This window comes from Moschus berezovskii, chromosome 10 (genome assembly GCF_049115385.1).
Source record: "Moschus berezovskii isolate FMDL1 chromosome 10, NW_MosBer_1.0, whole genome shotgun sequence".
Classification (NCBI taxonomy): domain Eukaryota; kingdom Metazoa; phylum Chordata; class Mammalia; order Artiodactyla; family Moschidae; genus Moschus; species Moschus berezovskii.
Genome location: NC_142469.1, coordinates 44,285,721 through 44,312,618, shown reverse-complemented (window position 1 = coordinate 44,312,618; position 26,898 = coordinate 44,285,721). Strand labels below are relative to the sequence as shown.

Sequence of the window (26,898 nt, the reverse complement as noted above, 5' to 3'; positions counted from 1 at the left end):
TAGTGTATGAATGTGCAGCCCTTCCTGCTGAGTGGGAAGTGATGGTAGGAACACACCACCCCCTCTAGGAGGTCCCGTGGACAGAGTTCCCCCAGAGACCACTCCTTCTTCCTGTCACAGCTTCCCAACTATATATACTGCAGGGGAGCAGGAAGAGATAACTTCCAAGGATTTAAAGACGAAGATGAAAAAAAAAAAACCAGCTTTTAGAATTTAACCTATTGCTTTCTAGTTGGGGAACGAGAACGGTCTGTATTTTGACAAACACATGGAACTAACAATAACTGTGAAGGTAAAAATAGTGACAGAACCTATTTGGCCAAGCCTCATCTTGAGAGCCTAGCAAAGAAGACTATTCTTCTAGTGCCTTTGCAATGTATTTGCTGTACCACTTTCCCTTTTCCCACTCCATGACCACTCCCTCCCTCCAGCATCCAAATGGTTAGCAGCCAGTTAGAATTCAGCTTACCTGAGTAATGTTGTACAAGCTGCTGAAGGGTTTCAAATTGGGCCCGGGTGGTGATATAGTATCCACCGTTGTCAAGTTTGCGAATTTTATAATGTTTGACATGGTCTCCTTTCATATCATCCCAGTCACGGATAGAAAGTGAATAGGCACCTGGGAAACATGCAAAGCGTTAGCAGCTCCAATCATTTTGAATACCAATTTCTTTTTGGGGGACTCATTTACTTGAGTATTCTGATTGATATTATCAAGAGCAGACATACACACCACACACACACACACATCCACTCAGCAACATAGGAAGAAAATAACTTTTTCCTGCTAATGTCAGAAGATATTAGTAATAAAATGATTCTACTGTTGGGAATGAAAGCTCCCTGGATTTTTTTCCAACGAAAAGTCTATTCAGTATACTTGTACTGGTGAACTCGGCGTAGACCCAACTACCCCAGGGCAAGATGAGGGAAGCACAGATGCTCACGGCCGAGATTGCTGTCCTAGTCTGGGTTATCCACAGAGCATCACCAAGTCAGGGGTGGCGTGTACTGAAAGAAATCTAAGGGCTGTTTCTCTAGAACTGAGCTTCCGATTCTTGCTTCACAACACTTTTCACAGGAGCAGATAACCAGTAGTCTGGTTGTTCAAGCTAGAAGGCCACTGCTGTTTCCTTGGCTCAGCTCCTCTCATGGGCTCTAATGAGTTGTTAAATAATGGGAAGGCCAGCAAATGGAGGAAGAGAAGTCCTCGGTTGTGGGAAAAAAACAAAAGAAATGCAAAAAAACCCAAAACACCCCCAAAAACAACCTGTGTGATGGGCGCCTGAGGAACTAAGCGTTAATCCTAATTCTAAAGGACTTCTGAATGTTCTGTGATCTTGTGTGCCTGGAGGGGAGAAGCAGCCCAGCCCGTTTCGGGAGGAAGGTCTTGGTTTTGAGCCTCTGTAGTCCTTTTGGAACTGTCTGCAGATCTAGAGCCTGGAGGGGAAACTGAAAATAGGACTCTGCTCACGAGGCAGAGTGGATATGTGCCATTTAAAAGTCCTTGTACATTAGAGATAAGCCTTTCATCCCCTCTGACTAATCCACAGATTTGAATGACAAGCCAACGTCTTCAACTCGTTATCTTACCTTTGGTGGTTTCACTCTCACGGATAAGAAAGGTACCCCGTGGGTTTCCGAAGGACAAAAGCTGTCGCTCAGCATCTTTCCGGCCGAGTTTTCCAAAGTACCACCTGTAAATGAGATCAAGGGAAGGAGACATTGTCTAACGATCATTTGCCAAAGTGGAACAGCGCCTGTGCTTCCTCCTCACCTCCAAGTCCCTCCTTAGCCTCGCCCTGTGTATTTTTCCTAGCTTCATCTAGTTCCCTTTCAGTCTATTCCTGATTCCGTCCCTAATCCACCCCTTTCACGCCTGAAAAACAATCAGATTTGAATCGCAGTTTATTTTTCTTCCTTCTAGAGATGATGGGAAACCATTGGGTTTGTGTTGCAAGTATCACCTGCATGAACAAAAAGGAAAAACCCCAGACCTTGTTTTGAAATGGCAACTGTAGGACACCCTGCCCATGAGCTTCTACAAGACCCTGGATTTTTGAGCATTATTACAACCCTTGGTAAATAACAAAACACAGTCTTTGTGTACACAAAGATCATTAATCGAGCATTAAAAACAAGTCCATTGGAATGGATAAACAGTATTTTCAGTAGCTTCCTACCTACAGGAACTCAGAAAGAGGTCAAGACTATCCCTAATTTGAGATGACTGCTGTCCCTGGATGCGTGTGACTCTTGTCTTTCTGTTCAGCAGTGGGAAGCACCTGGTAAGAGGCATCTGCTGAGTGGTGGTGCTGTGACCTGCCACACGTGACCTCTGGCAGGGCCACATTATTGTGCAGAGTCAACCAGCACATCCTTAAAAACGACTCGATCTCCCTGTAATGTCACTCCCGTGCCACTTTGGGAAGCATCACATCAAGTCGTCTCCTGGCCTGCCTTCTTCATCTTTCACCTCCCTCTGCACTCGCCAGCCATAAGCCCAGCCTGACAATTGGTGCTGAGTGAGCAGCAGGTGCTTCTAGAGCCCCAGGGAGAACTTGGTAGCACTCCATCGGAATCTGTGCACAGGGAAAATTTTTAGAATGTTTGACTGTGAAAGGATCCAGTTTCTAAAATGAAATTTCAATTCATTATACATGAACACAGCTATTATGTGTTCACTGTCAAGTTCTTTTGTGAATGAGCGAGCTTCCCTGAAGATAAGAAAAGACACACTGCATGCCAGCTCCTTCGTGACTTTTAAAGGCACAAGACTGCAACAATCCTAACCTTGTGCTAGGGGGTATAAAGGGAACTACACCAATGACTTGTGGGAAATGATTTTCCAGATTTGTATCAATAACCCAATTAAAACACAGTGTAAACATGAACGGTGGTGAAAAGGTAACCATTAGAACAATAGAGTGTACTAAGGCAATCGTATTTTAAGATAATGGTAATTAACTGCACATGTAAAACCATGGGTATTATTTTTTAAATGTTATTTTCTTCTTTAAAAAACTATTACAAATATAACTTAAAGGTGCTGTGGGTAGGTTCCCAGTTCAGTCAAAGTAATGGTATATTTTGGTGGCATCTTTTATTCTGAAAGAACACAGAGATGTTTGCAAACCTGCCCTAAAATAATGATTCAGTGCGGATTCCTTTATTCACAGATGATGAAACACACTCAACTGAGAGCAAAAAGGAGCTCAGAGTCACTGAGTGTTCGATAGTGGAAAACAGAACAGATCTTCCTAGAGGAGATACAGGGGAATTAGACAAGCAAGCCATTCCACAGGGGAGTCTAACTGTCCCTGCAGTGCTGACATAAACGCTGGGCATGTTAAATATCAGAGCCAAAGTGTGGACTCCCGGGGCCGACTCTTCTCAGCAACCTCGCTGGAAAGTCAGAACTGCCTCCAGCACAGCAGAGGCAGGTCCCCTAGGTACTGGGGCAGCGGGGTGGGCAGTGGGGGAAGGCCCGGCTCCCAAGTTCGGGACATACTGTTCCACCTCCCTTGCCCTCAGTTCAGAGGGGAGGGCCACCACACGAGCCATCCTGACAGCTCTCCGCTTTGGAAATGCCCATGAATCCCCACAGGCCAGGGTGAGGAACCATGCTCATTCCTTCTAGGATATTCCCTCAGCCCATCGACCATCTTCTGAAACCGCTATCAGTGAAATCCCTGCACTAACTGCTAGTCACGATTTGCTAAGAAAGAAGCCACCTGAGACTCCACGTCAAAGGAAAGGACCATTTGAAGTGCATCACCACAGGGCTTCCTGAGTGGCAGGATGCACGGCATGTGGGTTATTCCTACCTGGGGTGTGAACGGTATGCCTTTTCAGCACCCTTTAACACTCCCATATACGCTGAGGAGAAACATCTCAAATTGATCTTTAACGATTACTTACACCTCCCTTCCCCTGTCTCCATCCCTCCCGTCTTTTCTTCAGCAGACTGCAGACTTAGATCCTGGAGTGGCCAGTAATGCAGTCTCTAGGTAGAATTTCATCACGTTCTTACGGTTATTTCTATCTGTGGCAAGTAATATTGGGTTTTCATTTCAGGTGCTACCATAAAGTTTCTTCTCAAAATAAATGTTTTTAAAAAGTGAGCAGGCTTTAAGAAAAACATTACGTTAATAAGGGTACAAGCATTATGCAGATGTGGCAAAAACCACGGCACAGAGCCTGGGGGGGTCACAGCATTGCCACATCCTCCCCTCTCCCTTAATGGCTCTAGGGAACTGTTTCTTCTTCTTGCACAAGGTTAATGAATTTATCAGAGCAACTAATTTGGAAAAGCAAGTAGTTAAGAGAAAACAGCAAAACGTACTCTTCTGCCTGGATGGAGTCAACTGGAGCCACATAATTGCTGGGAATGTAACCCGTCTCTCCAGTTGTCAAGGAGCGTGCTTCCCACCAATCTCCTTCCCTGGAGGAAAAAAAAAAAAAGAGAAAAGGAAGTGAATATGTTGACCGTTTCAGTGCTCTGCAGTCACAGACTCAGTGTAGTGGGAGCACATGGTTACCTTCTAGTCATTCTACTACCTGATTTTTCCAAACTCCCACACAGCTTTCTGTGAGGGTCAAATGGGTGCAATCCACATTAGCTGGGAGAGGAGTCCAGCTTTGTCTCTTTATCTCTCACTTTATTTATGAATTGAGAATGTAGGACCCTTCATGAGGGGGCACTGATGGGGAAGAGTGCATTTGGCTTGGTTCGTGCTAAGTTATTTCAGTTGTGTCCGACTCTTTGCAACCCTATGGACTGTAGCCCACCAGGCCCCTCGGTCCATGGGACTCTCCAGGTAAGAATGCTGGAGTGGGTTGTCATTTCCTACTCCAGGGGATCTTCCTGATGCAGGGATCGAACCTCTGTGGCTTATGTCTCCTGCACTGGCAGGCAGGTTTTTTTTTTTTTTTGCAACTAGCACTACCCAGGTGGTGCTTACCTTTGGCTTGGTAAGTGTCTCCAACTTAGAGGGGAAGGGAACTCAATCACTGCCTACTTAAGGAAAACATTGTACCAACAACAAAATCGTAATTATGTGAAGTGAGGGGTGTGTTAACCAACCTTCTTGTAGTAAACATTTCACAACATACATGTGTTAAACCATCACATTGTACACCTTAAACTTATACAATGTCATATTTCCAATTATATCTCAATAAAGCTGGGAGACAAGGATGCACTGATTGTGCTAATTTGGCTAACAGTCTCTACTTTATCCCCAGCGTCCTGGTACCTCTATGCAGGCCACTGGATTTAATGTTATTTTGTCAGCTAGTAAATGATTTGAAAGAAAGAAAGACAAAAGGGAGAAGAGGAGAGACAGACAGCAGACAGACACTGTAGTTGTATATGTGTGTCTGTGTGTTTAGCCGCTCAGTCCTGTCTGACTCTTTGTGACCCTATGGACTGTAGCCTGCCAGGCTCCTCTGTCCATGCGATTCTCCAGGCAAGAGTACTGGAGTGGGTTGCCATTTTCTACTCCAGGGGGTCTTCCTGACCCAGGGATTGAACCTGTGTCTCTTGAGTCTCCTGAATTGGCAGATGAATTCTTTACCACTGTATCACCTGGGAAGCCCTTCACAGCTGTATATCATTTGAGAAAGGCAGCCTGTTAGGAGGCCCAATAAAGGATGCAGGCATTCTGAATATCCGCCTTGTTTGCTTTCAAGAAAATAGGTAGGAGAATAAAGCTTACAATGGGTTATAACTTGTTCATACATTTTCACTGAGGTTATTTAATCAAGTATGGACAGCACTGGCCTGAGTCTGGGGGGCAGGAGAGGAAGGGTGGGTGCAGCTGTGTGGGTGCAAGTGCAGGGGAGGAAAAGACCTCGCTAAGAGGATGAGAGTCTTAGTTTCACCACTTCAGCCTGGTGTTTCAGCCACAGCATGGCCTCATCTGTCGGGCGCTCAGTGCTGTGGGCAGACGGACGGAAAGGGGGACTGAAACACGACTCAGCTTGAAACAAATGAATAGATGAAATGGTGAGAGTTCATATGATCAGACTCACACAGCTGCACATGACAGAGAGCATGGGTGGAGCGGAGTGTGTGCCTCCTCCCCCATCAACAAAGGTCAGTGTGTATGTGGGGCTGTAGCTCTGACATGGACGGTGACACAGAGCCCTCCACCAGGCTGCGGTCAAGAGCGTGAGGGGCAAGGGAGGACCCAACTGCCCCTGAGCGGATGAAGGCCTCCCAGACTTTTGATCACCAGATGCCCAGCACCTTCTCTCTTGCCCTTTTTGGTCCTTGGAGGCAGCAAGAGCAATTCCAGGCTGTTTTTTTTTTTTTTTTAAATCACTTTTTCACTGACCTGTGTGTCAAAGCCCTCCGACGGGGAAGAGAAATGTTGGCTCTGGACTCCTGGTTGGGATCCTCCCCAGATGGATGCAATTAGGTGGAGGATGCCCAGCTTCCGTGTTAAACGCAGGCCTCGCTCTGTGACCCAACCTCTAAAGCCTGACCCTGAGCAAGGTGATGATGAGTAGCCACTCCAGACAGGATTTCACACAATGACAGACAGACGGTGACAAGCCCATCGGTGCTACAGGTCCAGCTGCGGGAAGTGTCAGATGGCACAAGCAACACAGGGGAGCTCACAAGGAAACAAGGTGCGGGCAAAGCCTTTCAAAAACTGATGTTCTAATTAGTTTTTCAGTCTTTCATTACTCTATTAAATTTAAACAAATCAGTCAAAAGAGGGAGACAGTTTCACCCAGAAATTCCTTTATTAATAATCTTAAATTTAATGGAGTAATTAATGCGTACCGAAGACTATAGGTCCCGATGAACACCTGTGAACCCACCACCCAACTTAAGAACTAGATTGATACTGGTTGTGTGGAATCTACCCCGTGTGGCTTCCCGAGCTTGCCCCTCTGCCTTTCGGGTTCAAATTATGACATTACAAATGTTAACATTGTAACGGTTTGTATTGGTTTCATTTCTACATCTGTCAAGGGAAATACGTGCAGTTAGTTGTAAGGACATCATCTAAGAACATATGTGGAAGTTTATTTTTTTCTTTGCACACTGCACGTGTTTAAGGAAACTGCTTTGGAGCCATGATCATTTTAATGTGGTGACACTTACTGCTCTGAACTTCCACTAGATGGAGACATTTCATTATAGAAAATAACAGTACATATCACTTTCAGGCTTTCTCTCCCTGTCCCTCCCACCACACACACACCTGGGAAATCTCCCAAACAGTAAGGAAAATATTAAGTACTTGTAGCGGAGGCTTATTTATTTTTTACTGCAAAATAAACTTCGTTGAGTTAGTTCTAATTGATTTGAATTTAGAAAAAAAAAAAGTCGATACTATCAATCTTCAGGTACATGGAAATGTCGTCTGGGACAGGAAACCAATATACTTTGCTGCAAGTTGTGACAAGTACAGCCTTATCCAGGTGATCAAGTTCTTTCCATTTCAAATCATTAACTATCTCATTTTGGTTTTGGCACCTAAACAGTTTAGCACTGATTAGAATCCAACTATCAGATCATTCTAAAGTCATGTATTAGGAATTCACGATTTTCTCTTGAATGACTCCATTAATCTCACAAAGGTTTTCAGTTACTCAATGAGAAGCTGAGAAAGATAAAATCCTTTTCTCTTTTCGAGACCATCTAGGGTCACCTTCTCCACCAAAGGAGGTGACAAGGACACAATGTAGTAACTCACATGTGCCCAGACAGGCTGGGATAGACTCAAGATAGCAAAAAGACCCTTCTGAGCAGATGAATAGATCACTTTTTAAAACACTGGAAGCCCAATTCACCTACAAACAAATAACATACTCTATACAAATTATTCAGCTTGATTTAGGAAAACAGGATCTTTACTAGGTTACTTTTTCTTTCTTTGAGTTACCATGAGTAATTAGTATTATTAAAGTTGCATTTCTTTAAACAGTTCTTACAGTCCAGTTATTTCATTAGGAGTTGGTGAGATTCTTCAACTGTTATCTTGCTCTGATTCAAATACATGATTTAAGCCTTGGCTCTGGTTTAGAATAGAAGTTTCCATCACAGCTTCCCCTCTTGATCTAGTTTAAACACGTATTAAAAGAGCCTCTTCCCATTCCCCAGAGCTGCTCAGAGTGCTTGCGGTCCCAGGAGCTGGGAATTTGGAGCCCTGATGGAGCCAGGAAATGACATTTGCAAACAGAAGTCAGCCTTGATCTATGGAGCTTTGGCGCATTATTATAAATGCTGGATTCTTTCTAAATTTGGTCACCACCCATCTTACTCTCACAGAGCATATCCATAACAATTTGGTCAAAAGCTTACATGGGCTCTAAACCAGATTTCTTCTTATTACAATGAAAAGAACTTTAAAGGAGTCACTACCATAGGCCATGGGGGCTTCCCAGGTGGGTCAGTGATAAAGAATCTGACTGCCAATGCAGGAGAAGTGGGTTTGATCCCTGGGTTGGGAAGATCCCCTGGAGGAGGAAACGGCAACCCACTCCAATATTCTTGTCTGGAAAATTCCATGGACAGAGGAGCCTGGCGGGCTACAGTCCCTGGGCTTGCAAAGAGTTGGACACAACCACTGACAGCACCCTAGGCCATGAGCACTGTTCTACTCTGGAAAACATTGATTATATTTTAGAGTCGCTGTTTCTGGTGGTACAACAGTAGTCATGAAATGCAAACATAGGAATAAAACAGATGAATTCTGTATTCAAAAATGGATCAAGTTTAGTAACATCCGAACACCCTGCACTGAGCACCTACATGGGGTCAGGGAGGGACCTCTCCTCCCTGTGGGGGGAAGCAGTGCCGCCAGCTTGGGCCACGGGCACAGCCACACAAGCACATCACATGGTTTATGCTGCACCTTAAAACACAAAAGCCTGCTCTGAGGCCTTCAGTTTCTGCCTCTTCAGTTTCAGGGGAAGGAGTGGGAGGGCCCACACTGGGAGGTGTGGCAGCTGCCCCAGGGAGAACACAGCCCTGTCCCTCCCTCTCTTTCAAGGGATGGGAGCCAGGGGCCCAGGAGAGGCTGGGGGAAGGGGAGGGAGAGGCACGCCATCTGGTTCTGTACTACTGCTTTGTTTTTCCTTCACCATTTTCCCTTCCCTGTTATTACCCTTGACTTCAGGATATTGTGTTTGTTACAAAAACTTTATTTCCAACCCTCCATAACCTTGAAAAAGGGCATTTAAATGGCACATAGGATGAGAAATTCCACTGGCAAGAAGGAAGAACATAAAGGGGAAAAAATCCTTTGTAATATTGTCTTCTAAGGGAACAGGGTCAGAGCCTCAAATGCCTTCTGTAAACATTAAAGACCATGCATGCAAATCACGAAATATAGATTGAGGTAGATTGGATCTTGCTTGAGTGTTTCTCCAAAATTCCAATCAGAAGCCATTCCAGATCTGACACAGCTTAACAAAGGAGGAAGTCACAAATTAGATTTTGGCAATGACTGGCTTTCCAAGTGCTCTGCAAACCTGATGTGTAGATCCATGTGCAGTGTGGAGAAAACCTAAGAGAGTCACTTAAGGTACTTCCTATATTTCTGAATTCTTACTTTTTAGAAGTTACAAATGAATTGAAAAGTTCTAACCAACCGTGGCATTTAGGAAATACTGAATGAAATAGGGAGGGGAAGGAGGGTGGTATTTCAGGGATCGAAATCATCAGCCTCGGACAAGAAGCACTCATCTGAGCATCAAATTAACAACAAGGAATCAGGAATCAGAAGAGATCAAAGCCAAATGCCCCCTCCCCGACTTCCCCTCAAACCTGTATGTAACTCCAACGGCTCAGTTTCCTCTGACTCGGGCCTTTCCAGCCCCGAACCTGACGCTGCGCTCAGTAAGCCATCCCCACAACTCACCCTTGGCTCTGCCACACGTCCCTGGGCTGCTCTCTAACCTGAGCCTCTGGCTCCTCCTATGTCAAAAGATGACTATGCGACACACCTCAGTTGCTGTGAAGGGCAAATGAGAACGTCTGCAACTTAGCACATGGCTGGCACCTAAGAGCCCTCAATAAATAGCAGCTGTTCACTAGTTAAAGAAAAATTCCTGTGGCTACAGGAGGAGAGCTGGGGGGTGGGGTGGGCAGGTAATGTTCTTCTTGATCCCGGTACGTTTGGTTTGCGAAAATTCTGCGAATGGTACACCTTTAAAAAACTGTGGTAAAATATGTATGACATACAAGGTACCACCTGAACTATTTTCCAGTTGAGCGGTGTTGCTGTGCAAGCACCACAAGCCACACTTTTGATCTGTGCACTTAACCATATGTATTTAAATAAAAAGTTAAAAAAAATCCCATCCACCCCCCTGTTAATGGTGACAATAAAAAAAAAAAACAACACAACCCTATAACTACAGAGACAGTACCTTCTGATGTCTGGAAGAGTCACTGGCCTTATATGGGAGGAATTCTATTCCTGCCCTTGAAAGGTGGTACTGAGTTGGAGGCATTTGAGGGGAGGGGAGGGCTTTACAAGGACACAATGTGCAGGGCCTGGGGGAGTTCCTTGCTCCAAGGACTACTCCTCTTTCCTGGGATATGCAGGGTGAGCAGGGCTGTGGGAAAGCAGAAGTGCCAGGCGTCCCGACCTTCCACCATCACACAATCCAGTTTGCTCAGAGGACGCTTAACTGGACCTTCCTAACGAGCTCTCCGCCCTTATTTTTCCCAGGGGGCGCTCATGAGGGAAACTTGAGGAGTGGGGGAGGGGCCCTGACTTAGACACATGGGACATCATTTTCTTCTGAGGCTGAATTTTTCTGGAGGGCCCTGACCTGTGGACCTTGCCTGAACCTAATAGACACAATATTTAAAAACTGAAGGGAAATCTGACTGATATTTTACTCTCCCTAAAGGAAGTATTAAATGGAGGATTTGAAAAATGAGTGATTCTCACCCTCGACATTTCCCCATTGCCTGCATAACGGGCTGTTCCTACTGGCCACATTGAAAAAGCATGCACTGTAGTCATTCTCAAGTGGGCCAAATCGGTCCTCCTTCCACCTTACAAAGGTTTCAGTCAATTGCAGATTTTCATTATGGCAAAATGCCTCCACAGGCTTGACCAATTAGAATATCTAGCAGTTTTGAAAATGAAACGTGTTGCCGGCCTTACATGAGGCCAGGGTGACACGTGAAATTTGAAGAAAATCTCAGGGCAGAGGGAGGGTAATGTGGACAGGCAAGCCCCATGCCAATCATCTGAAACTGTAGATTTGTAGAGGGAGATCCTGGTGTTTTCACAGCCTTTAAACCAAAACCATTGACTCTGCTTCTATGCTCCCCAAAAGCTCCCTGGACACACAGCACCACAGAATACCACACTGGTTCATCGACCCTTCTTTCCTCAAGTTAAATTGCTAAGAATTAATGAATTGATGAGCAAGTGCTCTCTTAGCACTTCAGAGATATGAAAAAAGGTGCAGACTGCTAACACTAGAATCACTTCCCGGCCTGAAAGGCATGCCTGCTTTCTTCTCCCTCTCCAAACTTACGAGCTGTTCAATATTTGAAATTTTTCTCCTTTGTGAAAACTCAGGTCATCTTCTGTCCGTGCTTCATAGTCATAAAGGGCCACAAACAGGGTCACTCCTGACAAAAAACAAAATAAAAATGGGAGAGATTATTACACCAGGGGAAATTAATTCCAAGAAATTAAATCTTCACTAAAGCCTCATTCTCAGAATTTACATCTAATCAGCACTGATAACATCAGGCAGTGTTGTAATTAATGCATGAAACCAGAGTCACGAGCTGAGTTTACGCCTCAGTCTTTGTGAAAGGAAGCATTATTTGAGCTGACTAAAACCCAGGGCTGAAGGACTTCTCTCTGCACACTTGGAATGAGTCTTCAGGAAGAGACAGATATTAATATTATATTACGGCCACAACCAAGGGCAACAAGCAGCAACATTACAGTTTAGATGGGCAGAGCTCTGCAGCACTGACAAGACACCCTTTACCTGACACACAGTTACCCCCGTGAGGAGCCCACACCAGGCCCGGGGAGAGAGCGGAGCACTTGCCTTCTCCCAGCAGGCGCGGGCTGTGTGTGCTGGCGCATCTCTGACTCATTTTCCCCCTGCATCCTCCAGAGACAGACGCCCTAGACTGCCTGATGATTTCTTTCCTTCAGCCCTCCATTCCAGGTGCCTTCCAGGAAGACTGGAGGGATAAGTAAGCGTGCTCAGCCTCCAGTCACCCATGGAAGGCCTGCTTTACATTCACCATAAGGATGAACATAAATATTTTTTCTATTGAACAGAGTGTGAAGTGTTGGCAGCACAGAAGTAGCTAGTTGCCCAAAGCTCTGGGTCAGGTCCCTGGATATAACTATATTACCCTGTTGGGTGCAGAGGGAACAGAGGCCTTGGTAGTGCCAATTCCCCACGTGAAAAGTAATAGTGGGCTATTTTATAAGACCTCTGCTCCCAGCTGAACTGAGAACATAAGGATTGATGTATTATATATATATATTTTTTTTTTTTTTTAAAAACTTTTATAATAAGACAGTTTTGAAACAAGTTATGTCAAATATCTAGTTACCATGGTTCACATACTGGGAGAGGCTTTGGAAGATTAAGGATGCATGAGATATCTTACAAATATTTCAGAAAACATATGTCTGAGAACATACGCCAGATATTTTACAAAGTATTAGCTAAGTCAGCAAATGCACATAGCAGTGAAACACAGCCTAGGGAAAGAGAAGGAAAAGTTAAAAAAAAAATGAGAAGATCCCTTAAGGATACGTAAGATTCAATTTTAAAATACAAAAGAGATGAAAATACTTGAGGGCTGATAAACTCTGTCATATAGAAGACAATGGGAGGATTAGAGAGAGAGAATCAGTGAAGACAAATTGACAAAAAATAATATAGCCAAATGACCTCACCAGCTGGGAAGTGACGGGCAGGATGGAGGCTAATTAGGAAGCTGAAAGGGCAGGTACTCCCCTGGAAACACTCTGAACTGGGGGTTGTGGGGAAGGAGTGCTTTCATAGCTGGAGAACTCAAAACATCCATGCTCATATCCAGTCCTGAAACTTCTGATTAAAAAGATCTGGGATGGCGAGGGCAGGACTCAGGTATCTATATTTTGAAAAAGCTGCCTAGTTATTCTGAGCCAGCCAGCCAAGGTTGAGAGCCACTGGCCTCAAGTGACTCAGCAGAAAGCTGTGCCTTGTAACCCTCACAGCATCCTCACAGAGCAGCAGCTGGGGGACCCACACGCTGCTGTTGCCGGCATCTAGATTTGTCCATCAAGCTTTAGTGATTTTAAGAGCCCTTCATCTGGTAGCAGGGATCTGGAGAGTGATTAAAAACTTAAACGTCAAAGGATCACAAATGTCCAATTGCCAAAAGATTTAAGAGCAGCTTCATCCTGACCTGTTCCTCCTCTCGTTCGCAAGGTCCCAGTATGAGACGAAGAGTTCACACCCCCAAAGACGGTGAGTCCTTGGCCCCCGGCCCCGTGGAAGTTGTTGTAGTTCGGGATGGAGGTCACGCCGAAGCTGGGGTAGTGCTGAGGAGTGGGGTCTGTACCATAGCGGTATCCGGAGCTCTGGTTCAGACTGCCATCCCTCTCCTCCGTCAGTTTTGTTGCTTCTTTATCCTTACATTGCACACAGCCCATTATCTAAATTCCTGTTGAAAACAAACAGAAAGAGGCACGTGAACTTGGATGCCCCCTAGTGGCTGGGTTGCTTGACTATAAAGGGGAGTCTTTTACAAAGTTCGCCATGCAGTATTTCAGGCCTAGAGGGCCATGGAAAGCAGTGGCTGGGGTTGACAGTTGGAAGCAATCTCAGTGCCCTTAACGTGACCATCACATGTATTCCTCTTATGCTCTGGGCGATGGGATCAACTCAGAGCATGATGTTCACCATGCAGTATTTTCCCTCACGTGAGGTCTGCACCCTTACAACCCTGTAATATCAGATACCTGCCTAAAGATTGTCCAATAATATAACTTGGTTTTCTCTAGTCACCTTAAAAAATAGTGTATGCTCTCAAAAATGAGTCTGTGCAGTATTAGAATAAAACCCTCCATCACAGCAAAGGAAATCTAAAGAGCATACAGGAGTGTTGGAAAAGTCAGAATATAGCCCTTAAACAGCTCACTGTACGTCTTCATTCATGGGTACTCATTCACAGACATACATTTGGTAAATTTTGAGCAATAAGATGATAAGTATTAAAATTAAGAAATAATCACTGGATGAAAAAAATACGGTTGGTAGAAACTAACAGGGCTGAGTGTATTTGCAGGATGTCATGATAGCCTACAGTCACAAAATCATTTAAACAGGCTAATTAACTTTTAAAATTTCCATTAGCTTTTGACATCTTTCAGAAACACTTAAAAGCTCATTCCCATGCTCTAGAATTAGTGGTGAATTAAAATTTGAGTCACTGTCACCCCATCCTCCCTCCAATTAAACCTACTGTGTCGGTGCTGGTCTCAGTAAAGGGCATCAGCCAAGACCCAGGCGTTCTCGGAAGAGTCCTGGAGCTCGTCCGCCACTGGCTCCTCTTCGTTTACTTCTCAGTTCTCCTATCTCTCACTCTACCATCCAAACAAGCCTAACTTCTCAGCGCTTAGGATTCTATTCTTCCCACTCACCTTTCGTCCTTGGAACGTGGCTTTGAACCCCTTTGTCCTCTCCTATCTGGGTTTTTTTTTGATATGGACCATTTTTAAAAAGTCTTTGTTACAATATTGTTTCTGTTTTAAGTTTTGGATTTTTGGCCATGGAGACATGTGGGATCTTAGCTTCCTGACCGGGGATTGAACCCACACTCCCCGCATTGCAAGGTGAAGTCTTAACCACTGGACCACCAGGGAAGTAAGCCCCTCCCTCTCCCTCTGTGATACACAATATAATCTTCATGTCTCAGTTAAGACACCACTTCCTCTGCAAAGCCTTCTCTGATTCCCTGCCATCCCCAGGCTGGGGTGCTGCTCTTCCTCAATGCTCATATGGCATCTTGGTTTCTCTCATTACAGCACCTATTGTGCCACATGAAAACATGGCCTTCCCACCTGTCTCATTGCCCAGTAGACTATGAGCTCCAGGAAAGCAGGGTCCTGTCCATTTTTGTCATTGCTATATTGCCGGTGGCTGGCACATAGTGGGTGCTCAATAAAAAGCAATTGAACGAGCGGAAATTCTCTAACCCACTGTCTCTCTTTTATCCTTTCTGCCTCAGAGACAACCCTTCTTCCAGCAACTTTTATCAGCAGCATGCCCTGTGTTTTAGAATCTACCGGCATGTGTGAGAAGTGAAGAAGATTGAAATATGGAAGGTGAGTTGGTTAAATGACCCTACTTTGGACTGCAATACCCTGTAATACCCTGTCCAGCTGTCGGCAGGGAGGTAGAAAATGCAGTGGATATCCCTGCCAAAGTTCTGAAAAGTGGCCCATTTGGGACCAAAGAACCAAATAAGAAACACATGACATCACGTGTAATTACATGTATCCACTGGGGAGAGTACAGCTGGTACAGGACGAGAAGGGACATGAGGCGGTGAAGAGCAACGAAAGAGCTAGTATCTCTCTCTATCTTGCAGACCAAACTGGGGGTGCCACATCAGACACAGAGACTCTGGACGGGGGCACTTTTCTAAGCACCGCTTTCATGCCGGCTGGGGTCATGGAAGCAATATCAGACTGTTTAAGGCCCTCTCACATTACATGTTTCAGTAAATACTTCTTGAACTGAATGTCAGTTCCTGAGAATGGAAATGTTTGGAAACAAGCCGCCTGCTGCTCGAGCTGAGCTCACCCAATCTGGAACACATTTACACGTAAATCATTCCAGATTAACTTGCAGTGTACTCTGTCCAACATGCGCTCTAACTTATGGTAAACGAATATGATTTTTAACAAGTTTCCAATAGGAAATGCAAAGTATCTCCAAGGCATGATTGGCTGAAGGATTTTCATCATTTGTTGTTAGTGTTAGTTCACAAGACTGGTAAATATCTCGCTCACTTCATATTAACCCTTTCATGGTGGAACGTTGCCCTGAGCTGCAAAGGCCAACAGAAAACACTGCCTGTCCTAGGTGCTTTTCTCAGGGATTCCACTGATCTGCTGCAATTAGAGGATATGTGACCTGAATCACAGAATCACATCATTTATGCCAGTGGTTCTCAGCTGCGGGTGACTTTGTGGCCCATGACCAAGGGACACGTCTGGCTGCACAACTTGAGGGTAAGAAGGACTGCTGGTATCCAGTGGCAAGAGACCAAGGGTGCTGCAAAGCCTCCTACGGCAAACAGGACAGCCTCTAACAACAAAGAATTCAGTTCAGTTCAGTTCAGTCGCTCAGTCGTGTCCGACTCTCCGCGACCCCATGAATCACAGCACGCCAGGCCTCCCTGTCCATCACCAACTCCTGGAATTCACTCAAACTTATGTCCATCGAGTCGGCGATGCCATCCAGCCATCTCATTCTCTGTTGTCCCCTTCTCCTCCCGCCCCCAACCTTTCCCAGCATCAGAGTGTTTTCCAGTGAGTCAACACGTCACATGAGGTGGCCAAAGTATTGCAGTTTCAGCTTTAGCATCAGTCCTTCCAATGAACACCCAGGATTGATCTCCTTTAGAATGGACTAGTTGGATCTCCTTGCAGTCCAAGGGACGCTCAAGAGTCTTCTCCAGCACCACAGTTCAAAAGCATCAATTCTTCGGCGATCAGCTTTCTTCACAGTCCAACTCTCACATCCATACATGACCACGGGAAACCATAGCCTTGACTACACGGAATATACTATCTAGGTTGGTCATAACTTTCCTTCCAAGGAGTAAGCGTCTTTTCATTTCATGACTGCAATCAGCATCTGCAGTGATTTTGGAGCCCAAAAAACTAAAGTCCGACAAAGAATTACCTGGCTCCAAACGTGAACGCATGAAGCTTGAGAAATCTTGATTTATGAAGAAGACAGAATTTATAGCTGTATCTTTGAAACAGTATAAGAGCTGTTTTCCTTATATGCATGTGATTAACAGTGCAATCCAGAATGCCTTCCTTAGGAGAACAGGTATCCTGGGGCAAAAAAGGCAATTTAAAAAACTGACATAAAGTGTTGTTTTTTCCTCGTGAAGTTCATTCCTTGTGACAGAGAAAACAATCTAAAATCACTGAGAACTCTCACTACAAACTACTCTTTCAATTCCATCAAAACAAAACCCTCCATCAGAAACCTACTGAAAACAGAACCTTACATCTAACCAAACTAAGAAAAAAAATCAATCTTTCAAGAATCTACTGGGACCAGTCTCTCAGAGCTATCTAAGGTGCGGCCTCCGGGGCTGCAGTCTTCATTTTGCCCCAAATAAAATGTAACTCACAAATATCCAAAAAGAAAAAACATCTACTGAAAAAAGTATTACCACTGTAACAAATGTTTAACAGCTTTTATATAATTCTGTGAGATAATGGAAGGAAACAAATAGTAAGCTCCTTGGAAGCAGCGATTATTCTTCAGTTTTTGTTTCATTATTGCATCCTCAGTGTCCAGAACAGTGCCTGAAGCACAGCAGGTGCTCAATAAGTCATGTGTTACACGATTAAATGCAGAAAACAATTGCGTTGGAGAAAACAATTCTCTTTTCTAGAAGGGGCAGCTCTGTTACCCCTCCGTGCGCTTGCAATTTTGCGTAAGAAATGTTTCTGCATGGATCTTGCTTACTCTCTTCACTTCATTGACAAACACGAAGAAAAGGAAATAAATCAGGAAATGTAGGCTCAAGTCATTAAAAGCTAAATTTCAATGAAAATATTTGTATGAGAACTTATGGTCTTCTTCCTCCCACTTGACGTGGTCAGACTAACCATTTCCTGATGAAAGGGGTCAGATGATGCTATGAGTTGTACAGAGTGTGACTTCAGGCTCCTTGCCATGAAGAAAAGTTCTGAGCATTCAGGTTAAAATAAAAATATCCTTATTATGTACAGTTCTATAGTGTGGCTTTTATGGCCCATGCTGTGCATCCATTGTGAACATATAATGCACTAATACACTAGCTCAAGATCTGTGTGGCACTGGGAAATGTTGAATAATGCCATTCGAAAGTGGGGCCCTGGGAGTACTTTGATCAGTACATCATACATCATGACCATTGTCCTCTGCACATTACCATGCCTAGAAAAACTGATACACAGCACTTTGACCAGCAGGATCCTGTACCTGTGGTCAAGGTATAGATTAGAGCTGTGAAAACCCCTATTCTCCAATCCTTCTGCAAACAGAGGGGATCTGCTTCTACTGTGTAAGTAAAACCTGATTTACTTAAAATTTCCTTACTCTTGTGGGTGCTCTCATATGTGCCGTAAGAGCATGAAACAATGGGCAGAAATCACTAAAGAAAAAATCATCCCAGGACTTTCAGGCCCCTTCCTATGAGAGTGATGGCCATCATCCATCCATCACATGGGTGGCCTCAGAATCCTTTTTCATATAGCCCTTGAGTGGTTGATGGAAGCTGACATGAAGGATGGAATCTATCTGCTACTCTGGGCACAGGCTACTTTGGTCTAGCACGAGTCTGGTGGAATATACATTCCCTCCACTGATGCCACAGAACCCTGGTTGGCTAGATGCACATTAAACCAAGATTCGCCCACATTTCCTCATATGCCAATCAGTGAAGCAACACCTGTATGCCCAGGTTATACCACAGCAGGACTTGTGAGATTTCAGGCGTGTGAGAGAGCTAAGTACCAGAAAAGGAAAATAGCCACTGGCAGTCTTCTGCAAAAAGCAAATTATTTTCTCTTGAGACACACAAATAGGATAGCAGGAGGAGGAAGGTGAAACCGACAACAAACAATTTCAACAGTGTAAGCACTTTGCCTCAGAAACCAACCGAGGTGGGTGTGGAGAAGAGAAGAGCTCTCAGATGTAAGTGGCATCAAGGCTCTTGACAGCCCAGACTCTGGAGTGACAGGGAGAAGACACTGGCTGGGCTCTGATGTGGCATGATTCCTGGGGCTCTCATTCACCATGCCTTTAGCTGCTCTCTGCTCTACCTGGGTGGGTATCGCGATGAAAGTAAAAGAATGGGAAACTGAAGTAAACTAAGAACCTGGAAACCAAACACAAGTAACTGAGCTGGGGACAGCTGGAAAGGTATTCAAAGCTCAACTGTAGACTGCACAGCTGCATCGACTTCTCTGGGGAAAAGCAAAAACTGGCAGCTTCACAGCCAGACACCCTTTTCTAGTCAACAGTAATAGTGAGGCAAACGGATAACGTGGCAGAGACACATGAGAAATGGACTGACTTCAGGACAGCAGACTCATGCAGGGAACTCTTGATCCTTGTAAGACTGGAAATACCCACAAGAATCAACCTGAGGTACATTTCTGTGTCTTCGATGGGGAAACGAATCCCCTGAGAGTCTGGGGAAGGCTTTCCTTAGCTTTCGCCATGGAACAGCTGGAAGCAGGACATTCGGAGACAGAGGAGGGCCTCACTGGTAGCAGTGGTAGTTGGGCCACAGTATCTGACACTCCAGTGTCACAGCGTTTTCAAATCTTTTATGATATGGCTCTCCTCTCTGTGGGACCCTGGGTCCTTACCTCCTGCAGGCAGTGCAGGCAGTGCTGTCTTATGGGGACAGCCAGGACAGAGGGACCAGGGATGACTGGGGAGGCTAGAGAGAGATCAGGACCATGCCTGACCCTTTCTGAAGCACAAACACTCCCCAAAGCAGGGAAAAGGTCACAGCTGGGATGGCATTTTAGAGATGTAAATACTTGAGGTCTGAACCACACACAGCATTGGTGCTGCGTCCAGCCAGTGGCTGCAGCCCAGTTATGAAAAACAAACACAAAAAGACCATGCCAGTGAGGGAAAGTCCTCTTTTTGCTGCCAACTGGAAGGCAGGTGTGAAGTACCTGCCTTGTTGAAAAGGTGTTGCAGAACTCTAAGGTGTGCCCAAGATTCCCACCTCCTGTAGATAAGTCCTGGATAGTCCCTGGGACTTGTGGATGATGGAATCATGGCTCCTGTGTTTAGGGTCTCTTATTTGGCACAGTTGATTTTAATTGAAGAGAGATTATCCTAGATAGACCTGACATCATCATGTGAGCCCTTGTAAGGAACTGGCTTTTTTTATGGAGAAGTAGATTCAAAGTGTGAAAGGCATTTCATGGGAGGGATATTTTCCACTGCTGGCTTTGAAGACAGCAGTTATGTGGCCAGGAATATGGGTGGCCTCTAGGAGCTGAGAACAGCCCCCACCTGGCAGATTGCAAAGAAACTGGGACCTCAGTCCTACAACCACAAGGAACTACTGAGTTAGGTCAAGAAGCCTAAAAAACCTGCAAATGAATTCTTCCCCATTCAAGCTTCCAGATGAGAATGCTATTAGCCAATACACTGATTTCAGCCTTGCAAGCGGAGAGAGCAGCCACATTGCATCTGGACTTGTGACTCAGAAATGTTAGCTGATAAATGGGCGTTGTTTTAAATCAGGAAGTTTGTCATAATTTGTTACAGGGCAACAGAAAACAAATACTTATTATATTTTGGTGGTATGGGGCATCACAGAGATGAAGGCTCCCAATCTCAGCAGTGGTGACCATTATCAAGTGAAGGTGCACCTCAAGTCAGGTGCTGTGCTATGTACTGGAATGTGTCTTGTCACTAAATTTTCATGACAGCCCTAAGATGGGGGATTGCTATTTGCTCTCATTGTACAGTGGAGGATCAGAGAGGTTTGGGAATTTGTCCACATCTCAGTCAGGGGTGGGGATGGGATTTGAAGCCAGACAGGCTGATTTCATGGTCAGCCCACAGAGCCTCTACACTAGCCTTGCCTCCTGCCCCATGGAATCTGGGTCAGTCCATGCAAGGGTGTGGGCACCAGGGTGGGAGGAGTGAGGGGAGAGACCGGTGGAGAAGGTCCCTGACTCCACAGAACCCAACCTCATGTGCATGACTAATGGATGCCCTGATTTCGGGGACTGGGGCCCGCTCCTCCAGATTCCCAGCCCACCCCCCGAGACAGTGGGCTCAGCAAGGGTGCTGGTACCATGCCAGGTATGATGAATCACCAGCTTCCTTGATGTGGTTTGGCATCTTAATGAACGTTTGTGCCAATGACTTTAGAGCAGCCCTTAGTTTCCTGATACTTCCTAGACATGGCAGGATATTTATAGATAGCAGAAAGGAGTCAGCGTTGGGTTCCTTAGTGTAAAACAGAGCTGTCCTACTACACTGAAAACATGATGCGCTTTACATTATGTAAACTTTCTGGAACATGTTGACTGCATACACTGAACTATACACATGTAATGCTTCCTTCAAGCACAAGAACAGATTTCCACTCTGGGAAGCCCTCAGAGCGAGAGCCCCCCCCCCCCCCCCCGCCACCAAACACAGGTGATAAAATAATACTACATGTTCGTGGTGAGAAGTGAAATCAGGAACATTTACAAGGCAGACACTTGTCACAGGCAACAGTGGCAGAACAAGAGCCTGTTGAAAAATCAAGTTAAAACTTTGATTCAGAAATAATAAGGGGTGGAGTTGGACTCATCGGATCACTGACGCTTGGCTTTGCAGCAACGGCCTTTGGAGGGTGAGGAGAAAGGAAGGACCTTGCTCCATACCACACAGCAAGGGAACCGAACTAACAGAAATCACTCTTAAAATGTCATGTTACTTTAAGAAAAAGCCACATTCCTGGCACCTAGAACATCTGCTGGCTTCCTCTTTCTGGCTTGTCCTGTTCAAATGACCCTCAGGCTGCTAGGCAGCAGCTTATACCCTGGCAGCACATTCTCTTTCCCTCTATACAACCTTCCATTCCCTGACGCCCAGGGACCCACAAGCACTTAATAAAAAGAAATGGAAGCCTTAGACCCCAATGGTGAGATTTAACACTGCAGTCAACTAACTGCTGGAACCATTCCCAAACCCAAATGGATAAATGAGGTTTTAATAGTAAACCGTGGAAAAGCTCCAAAAGGAATGAAGAACGCTTCTCACATTCACTTCGTTTTTGGACGTCAAGGTTAAGACAAGAGTGAATGGTGATAAAAATAAAGGTAGATTTAAACTGTCTATGCCAAACAAAGGGTTCAGAAAGAAATAGGGCACTGATTGTTCTTCAGACCTTCCCGCATCACTTCTTGGACCATAGAAAAATTCCTTGTGGTTAGCACTTTAAAATTCTGTCTTATTTTTACTGAGATATAATTCATATGCCATAAAATCACCCTCTTGAAGCGTACAGTTTAGTGGTTTTTAATATATTTGCAAAGGAACCATTACCACTATCTAATTCCAACATTTTCATCACCCCAAAAAGAAACGTGTACCCATTAAGCAATTACTTCCCACTCTAGCCTAGCCCTTGGCAACCACCAATCTATTTTATGTCTCTATGGATTTTCCTCTTCTGTACAATATGTGGCTTTTCTGACTCGCTACTTGGCATAACATTCATAGGTGACTTAGTACTTCATTCCTTTTTATGGCTGAAAAGTACTTCTATTGTATGGATATGCTGCTGCTGCTACTGCTAAGTCGCTTCAGTCGTGTCCGACTCTGTGCGACCCATAGACAGCAGCCCACCAGGTTCACCCGTCCCTGGGATTCTCCAGGCAAGGACACTGGAGTGGGTTGCCATTTCCTTCTCCATTGTATGGATATATCACTTGTTTATTGATCATCAGCTGATAGACGTGGGTTGGTCCCACTTTTGGCTATTATGAATAATGCTGCTGTAAACATTCATGAACAAGCTTTTGTGTGGACATATGCTTTCAATTCTCTAGGGTTAACATATAAGGAATTTATAGAGATAAGACAACTCTAAGATTAGGTAAATAGGAAAGCGTGTGAGCTGGCAATTCAAAGAAAGTAAAAAACAACCTTTAATATATTTTCCTTCAGTGGTCATCAAAGCAACACAATTTAGATTGGTGAGTTACTTTCACCTCTAAGTTAATGAAATTTTAAGAAGATGTTTGCCCAATAGTGATGACTATTCTCAAACACTGCTGACAGAAGACCAGGAGTTAGAATGTAACTTTTTGTAAACCAATTGGGCAATATTATTTAAAAAAAAAAAACAACAACTTAAAAATGGGTCTTTTCTTTAACCTCTGAATCTGTGCTAGAGAGATCCTTTTTTAAAATGTGACACATGAAGAGATCTTATGAGGTGTTACTTATAATTCAAAAAATTATACAGTGTGCTAATTATTTAATAAGAAGACAATAGCTAAGTATATTGTAAGGCCATAATGTAAAGTTAAACAGAAGTTAAAACTTATGCTTAAAGAAAATTATTACTAACATGGAAAAAATGCTCCTGCTATAATAAGAAGGGTCACACGATTGCAAAGGTAACAAACGCCTAGAGAAATCTGTGGAAGGAAAGATACCAAGATGCTTGCTGGTGGTGTGCAGGGGATAACGTTATGGGTAATATTCTTTCTTCTTGGTTTCTCTGTTTCTCAGATTTTCTATACTGAGAATCCACCATTTTTAAAAATGAGAATAAATCATCTTGACTTGTTAATAAGAAAAGTCCTTTTACTCTCATCCATTACTGACTTAATTTGTGTATAAGTGGATAACAGCCATAAAATGATGATGTCTGCATTGTGAACTGAAAGACTTAAGAGATTCCCAAGGCTACTAGGAGGCAACCGCTCCTTCCAGGAGTTGTCAGGATAAAAGGTACCAAAGGACGGAGAGACTTCTGAGTGTGTTTTCATCACATCTATGCTGGGAAGCGGGCAGTGAGGGAGCAGAACTGAGAGTGGGTGGCGAATGCACATAGAGCCCCCAGAGAAATCTAATTCGGGGCACAGATTAAGCAAAGCTGTGATATACAATTGACTCAGAGGACCATGGAGATGGCAAATGGCAGAATATGGGCTAACAGAACCAGGGGTGGGGTGGCTGGCTGATTCTCGAGAATCTCGAGGTCCCAAGTTCCTAGGTGGCTGGAGAAACCCAGTAAACTCAGGATGATAATACTTAAGTCACCCTTGAAACCCAACCAAGGGGCTCTGGTTATGGAGGATCTGTAGGACCTCTCTGTGAGCACAGGCCTGAAGACCCTACATGGGCATGGATCCAAGAGGGTGGAGGATGAAGCAAAGTACTGCTGTTCTTGGGATGCTTGTTACAGGCAAAGGGACTTGCTTGGGGCACCAGACAGAAAAGTTCTGAAGTTTGCTCTCACTTGTCCTCTTGTTGCCTTCACCCTTTCCTGTTGGGATGTTCAGCCTTCTGAGACCTTGACTTTTGAGCCACAAGCCCTAGAATCTGGGGCAATTCAAGCAGCGCATGGAACAATAACCAACAGAGGTTTATTTGACCTGAAGTTTTTCAGAAACATAAAAGTTCCAACAGAGATGTTCCTTCCTAATGTAAATCTTTGGGGTCAAGCCTCTTTCCACCCTCCTTGGCCCTGCTATCGAAAAACAATCACAGGAAAACAAAAATAAAAACAAAAATGTAGGCTTCTATTTGTGAATCAGCAAGGAGAAACAGGAAAGTCAGTGTCACATCTGGGCCATGGTGGCAGGCACTGGCTTTCTGGGCTGAACTGGCCGAGGGCCTGAGGGTCAGGCTGTCACCTGGCAGAGCCACGAGAAAACACATTAGCACAAAGCAGCTGCTTGAACAGGCGTCATCAACGTGCCCTCCCTGCCAACCCGGAGAATGAAAGCCGAGGGGGTTCGCTCTCCAAGGCTGGACAAAAACTAGCTCTGCCAATCTTTCCAGGGTCTATAGAGGTTCCTTGCCAGATGATTCTGCAAATGGGGCCCCCTCCTTTCAAAAAAAATGTGAATTATTTTTTTCCTTTAATTCACCCATTCCAGCCAGGAAGATCCATTCCTTTAAAGAAACAGAATGGACTCTGAGTAAGCATATTTTACTTTCTTTTTTCCCCTTGAGCGTGTGTCTTTGTTGACCGCAACTTCCCTTTCCACTGATTATGTATCTGGTTTATGAAGTCAGAGCCCGTCAAAAATCTCCCTCCCTGAGAATCTGGTGGTGGGGCCATTTGTACTGTGTTTCTGGAACTGAGGCTGAGACCTTTTCTTTGAAGAAGGACACGAAGGCTGGTCCCTCATCCCCTGGATCTTTATGTCGGCACTTTCTCAAGTTGCAAGGAATCAGCAACACCAGCAGCCATAACTTTTGCATCCCTTGCAGCGGTTTAGAATTTCAAAGCTTCTTGGCAGCTGTTTTGGCGTGAATGCTGATAAACGGGCTATCAGAAAAGAGACCCCTAATTCCACGGCCTCCACTGGGACAGGGAACAACTGTGAGGGTGGCGATGGGAACAAAGAGAGCACAGAGGCCAGCTGCCTCCGGGCAGCCTCCTCCTGCCACCTCAATGCCTACAGGGAAGGAGCACAGTCTCTGCCTGCCCCTTGAGTTTAATTTCCTCAGGCTTGGTGAGCCCAAGGAGCTTGATTACGTGGGACCTGCTTCAGTGACGCTTGCTCATGAGGTCGCGCTCATGAACACAAAGCTGAACGCCAACACAGACACAAGGAAATTAAAGGAGGGAGATAGTAAGTAGGAGGAAAAGAACATGGAACCTGAGGAAAGCAATCACTGATGCCTTCCCAGGAGCTATTAAACTAGGATTTGGGATGACAAACTGTGGCCACGTTGTGTGGAAGGAACTTGGGTTATGTGGGCTGGACCACTCGTTGATCTACTTGGCAGGCGAAATCCAGTCAGATTTATGTTAGCAAATCCAAAAGAGGGAAGACTTAGTTTACATACCACCATACATTTTATGGAAAAAGCAATTCAATATTGACTTTTCACTTGGCATATATATAAGGCAGAATATATTTTTTTTCCCCCCAGAGTGTTGTCTTGTGAATCTGAGATTGTCTCCATAAAGACAGCAGAGCTGTTTATCTTGCCTTTTTCTGAAAGCTTGCAGGATTCTGGAATCAGATATGGCTGCCCTGGGCCTGAAGGGTCAGAGGTCCAAATCCACATCACTGAAAATAAAGGAGTAGTGGGTGGATGAAAGCTGGTGAGAGAGAGCTGTCCCTGTTTCTTTCACAGTAACAGAATTTTAGCTAGGTATGTGGCTGGACAGCTAGAGACCACATTTCCAGATTCCCGTGCAGCTACAGTGTGGCCCTGTCACTTAATTCTGGACAACCGGTTGACAGTGGGTGTGATATATTCAACTCTTGCATTCCTCAAGAGAGAGTGGGCTGCCCTCCATTCTCTTTCCCACTTCCTGTGGGCTGGAAAGTGAATGTGGTGCTGGTAAACTGGCATTAACCAGGCGGAGGATGGCAACCCACCGGGAAACAGCAGAGCAGCATGACAGAAGGAACCTGGGCCCGGATGGCCTTGTGGAACTCAGCTTTACCACCCAAAGCTCTGATCTCTGACCATAACACGAGAGGCAGGAACACCGATCCTGCGTGAGCCACTAGTTTTCTGGGGGGAGTGAAATGGGGTCTTTTTGTTATAACAGGTAGTCTGTACCCCAACACAAGGAGGAAGTAAATCTAACACAGAGGTCAAGGGGGAGGGGCTCTGTTGGCCACCTGTTTGCTTTTCCCCCAGACTCTAGAACCAAGAAGAGCTTCTAACCTCCTTTGACACTGACCGTTAAACTTGGAATAAGGTGGGTTAGTAGAATAACAAGCATAATGAATTATAACAATAGCTACTGTTTATAAAGAACTTACTTTCTGCTTGGTATGTCACATATGGCATTTCATTCAATCTGCAGAGCAGGGTATTATATTGTTAAGAAACCTTTGTTGTTTAGTTGCTAAGCCACATCTTGACTCTGTAGTGACCCCATGGACTTAAGGCCACCAGGATCCTCTGTCCATG

The 26,898-nt window shown here is 44.8% G+C and overlaps 1 protein-coding gene across 8 annotated transcripts in view; it reads right to left on the bottom strand.

Annotated features, from left to right (window-relative positions):
- Positions 1–26,898, bottom strand: part of FYN (FYN proto-oncogene, Src family tyrosine kinase) — a 216,096-nt gene that overhangs the window by 40,923 nt on the left and 148,275 nt on the right. For all 8 annotated transcript variants that reach the window (XM_088840619.1, XM_055433857.2, XM_055433858.2 and 5 more), the window contains 5 exons: positions 13,418–13,675; positions 11,524–11,620; positions 4,346–4,444; positions 1,594–1,697; positions 470–619 (listed from right to left, as the gene is read on the bottom strand). In XM_088840619.1, coding sequence (XP_088696745.1) covers positions 470–619; positions 1,594–1,697; positions 4,346–4,444; positions 11,524–11,620; positions 13,418–13,664 — 697 coding nt within the window. In that variant the 5' untranslated portion in view covers positions 13,665–13,675. The remainder of the gene's footprint in view (positions 1–469; positions 620–1,593; positions 1,698–4,345; positions 4,445–11,523; positions 11,621–13,417; positions 13,676–26,898) is intronic.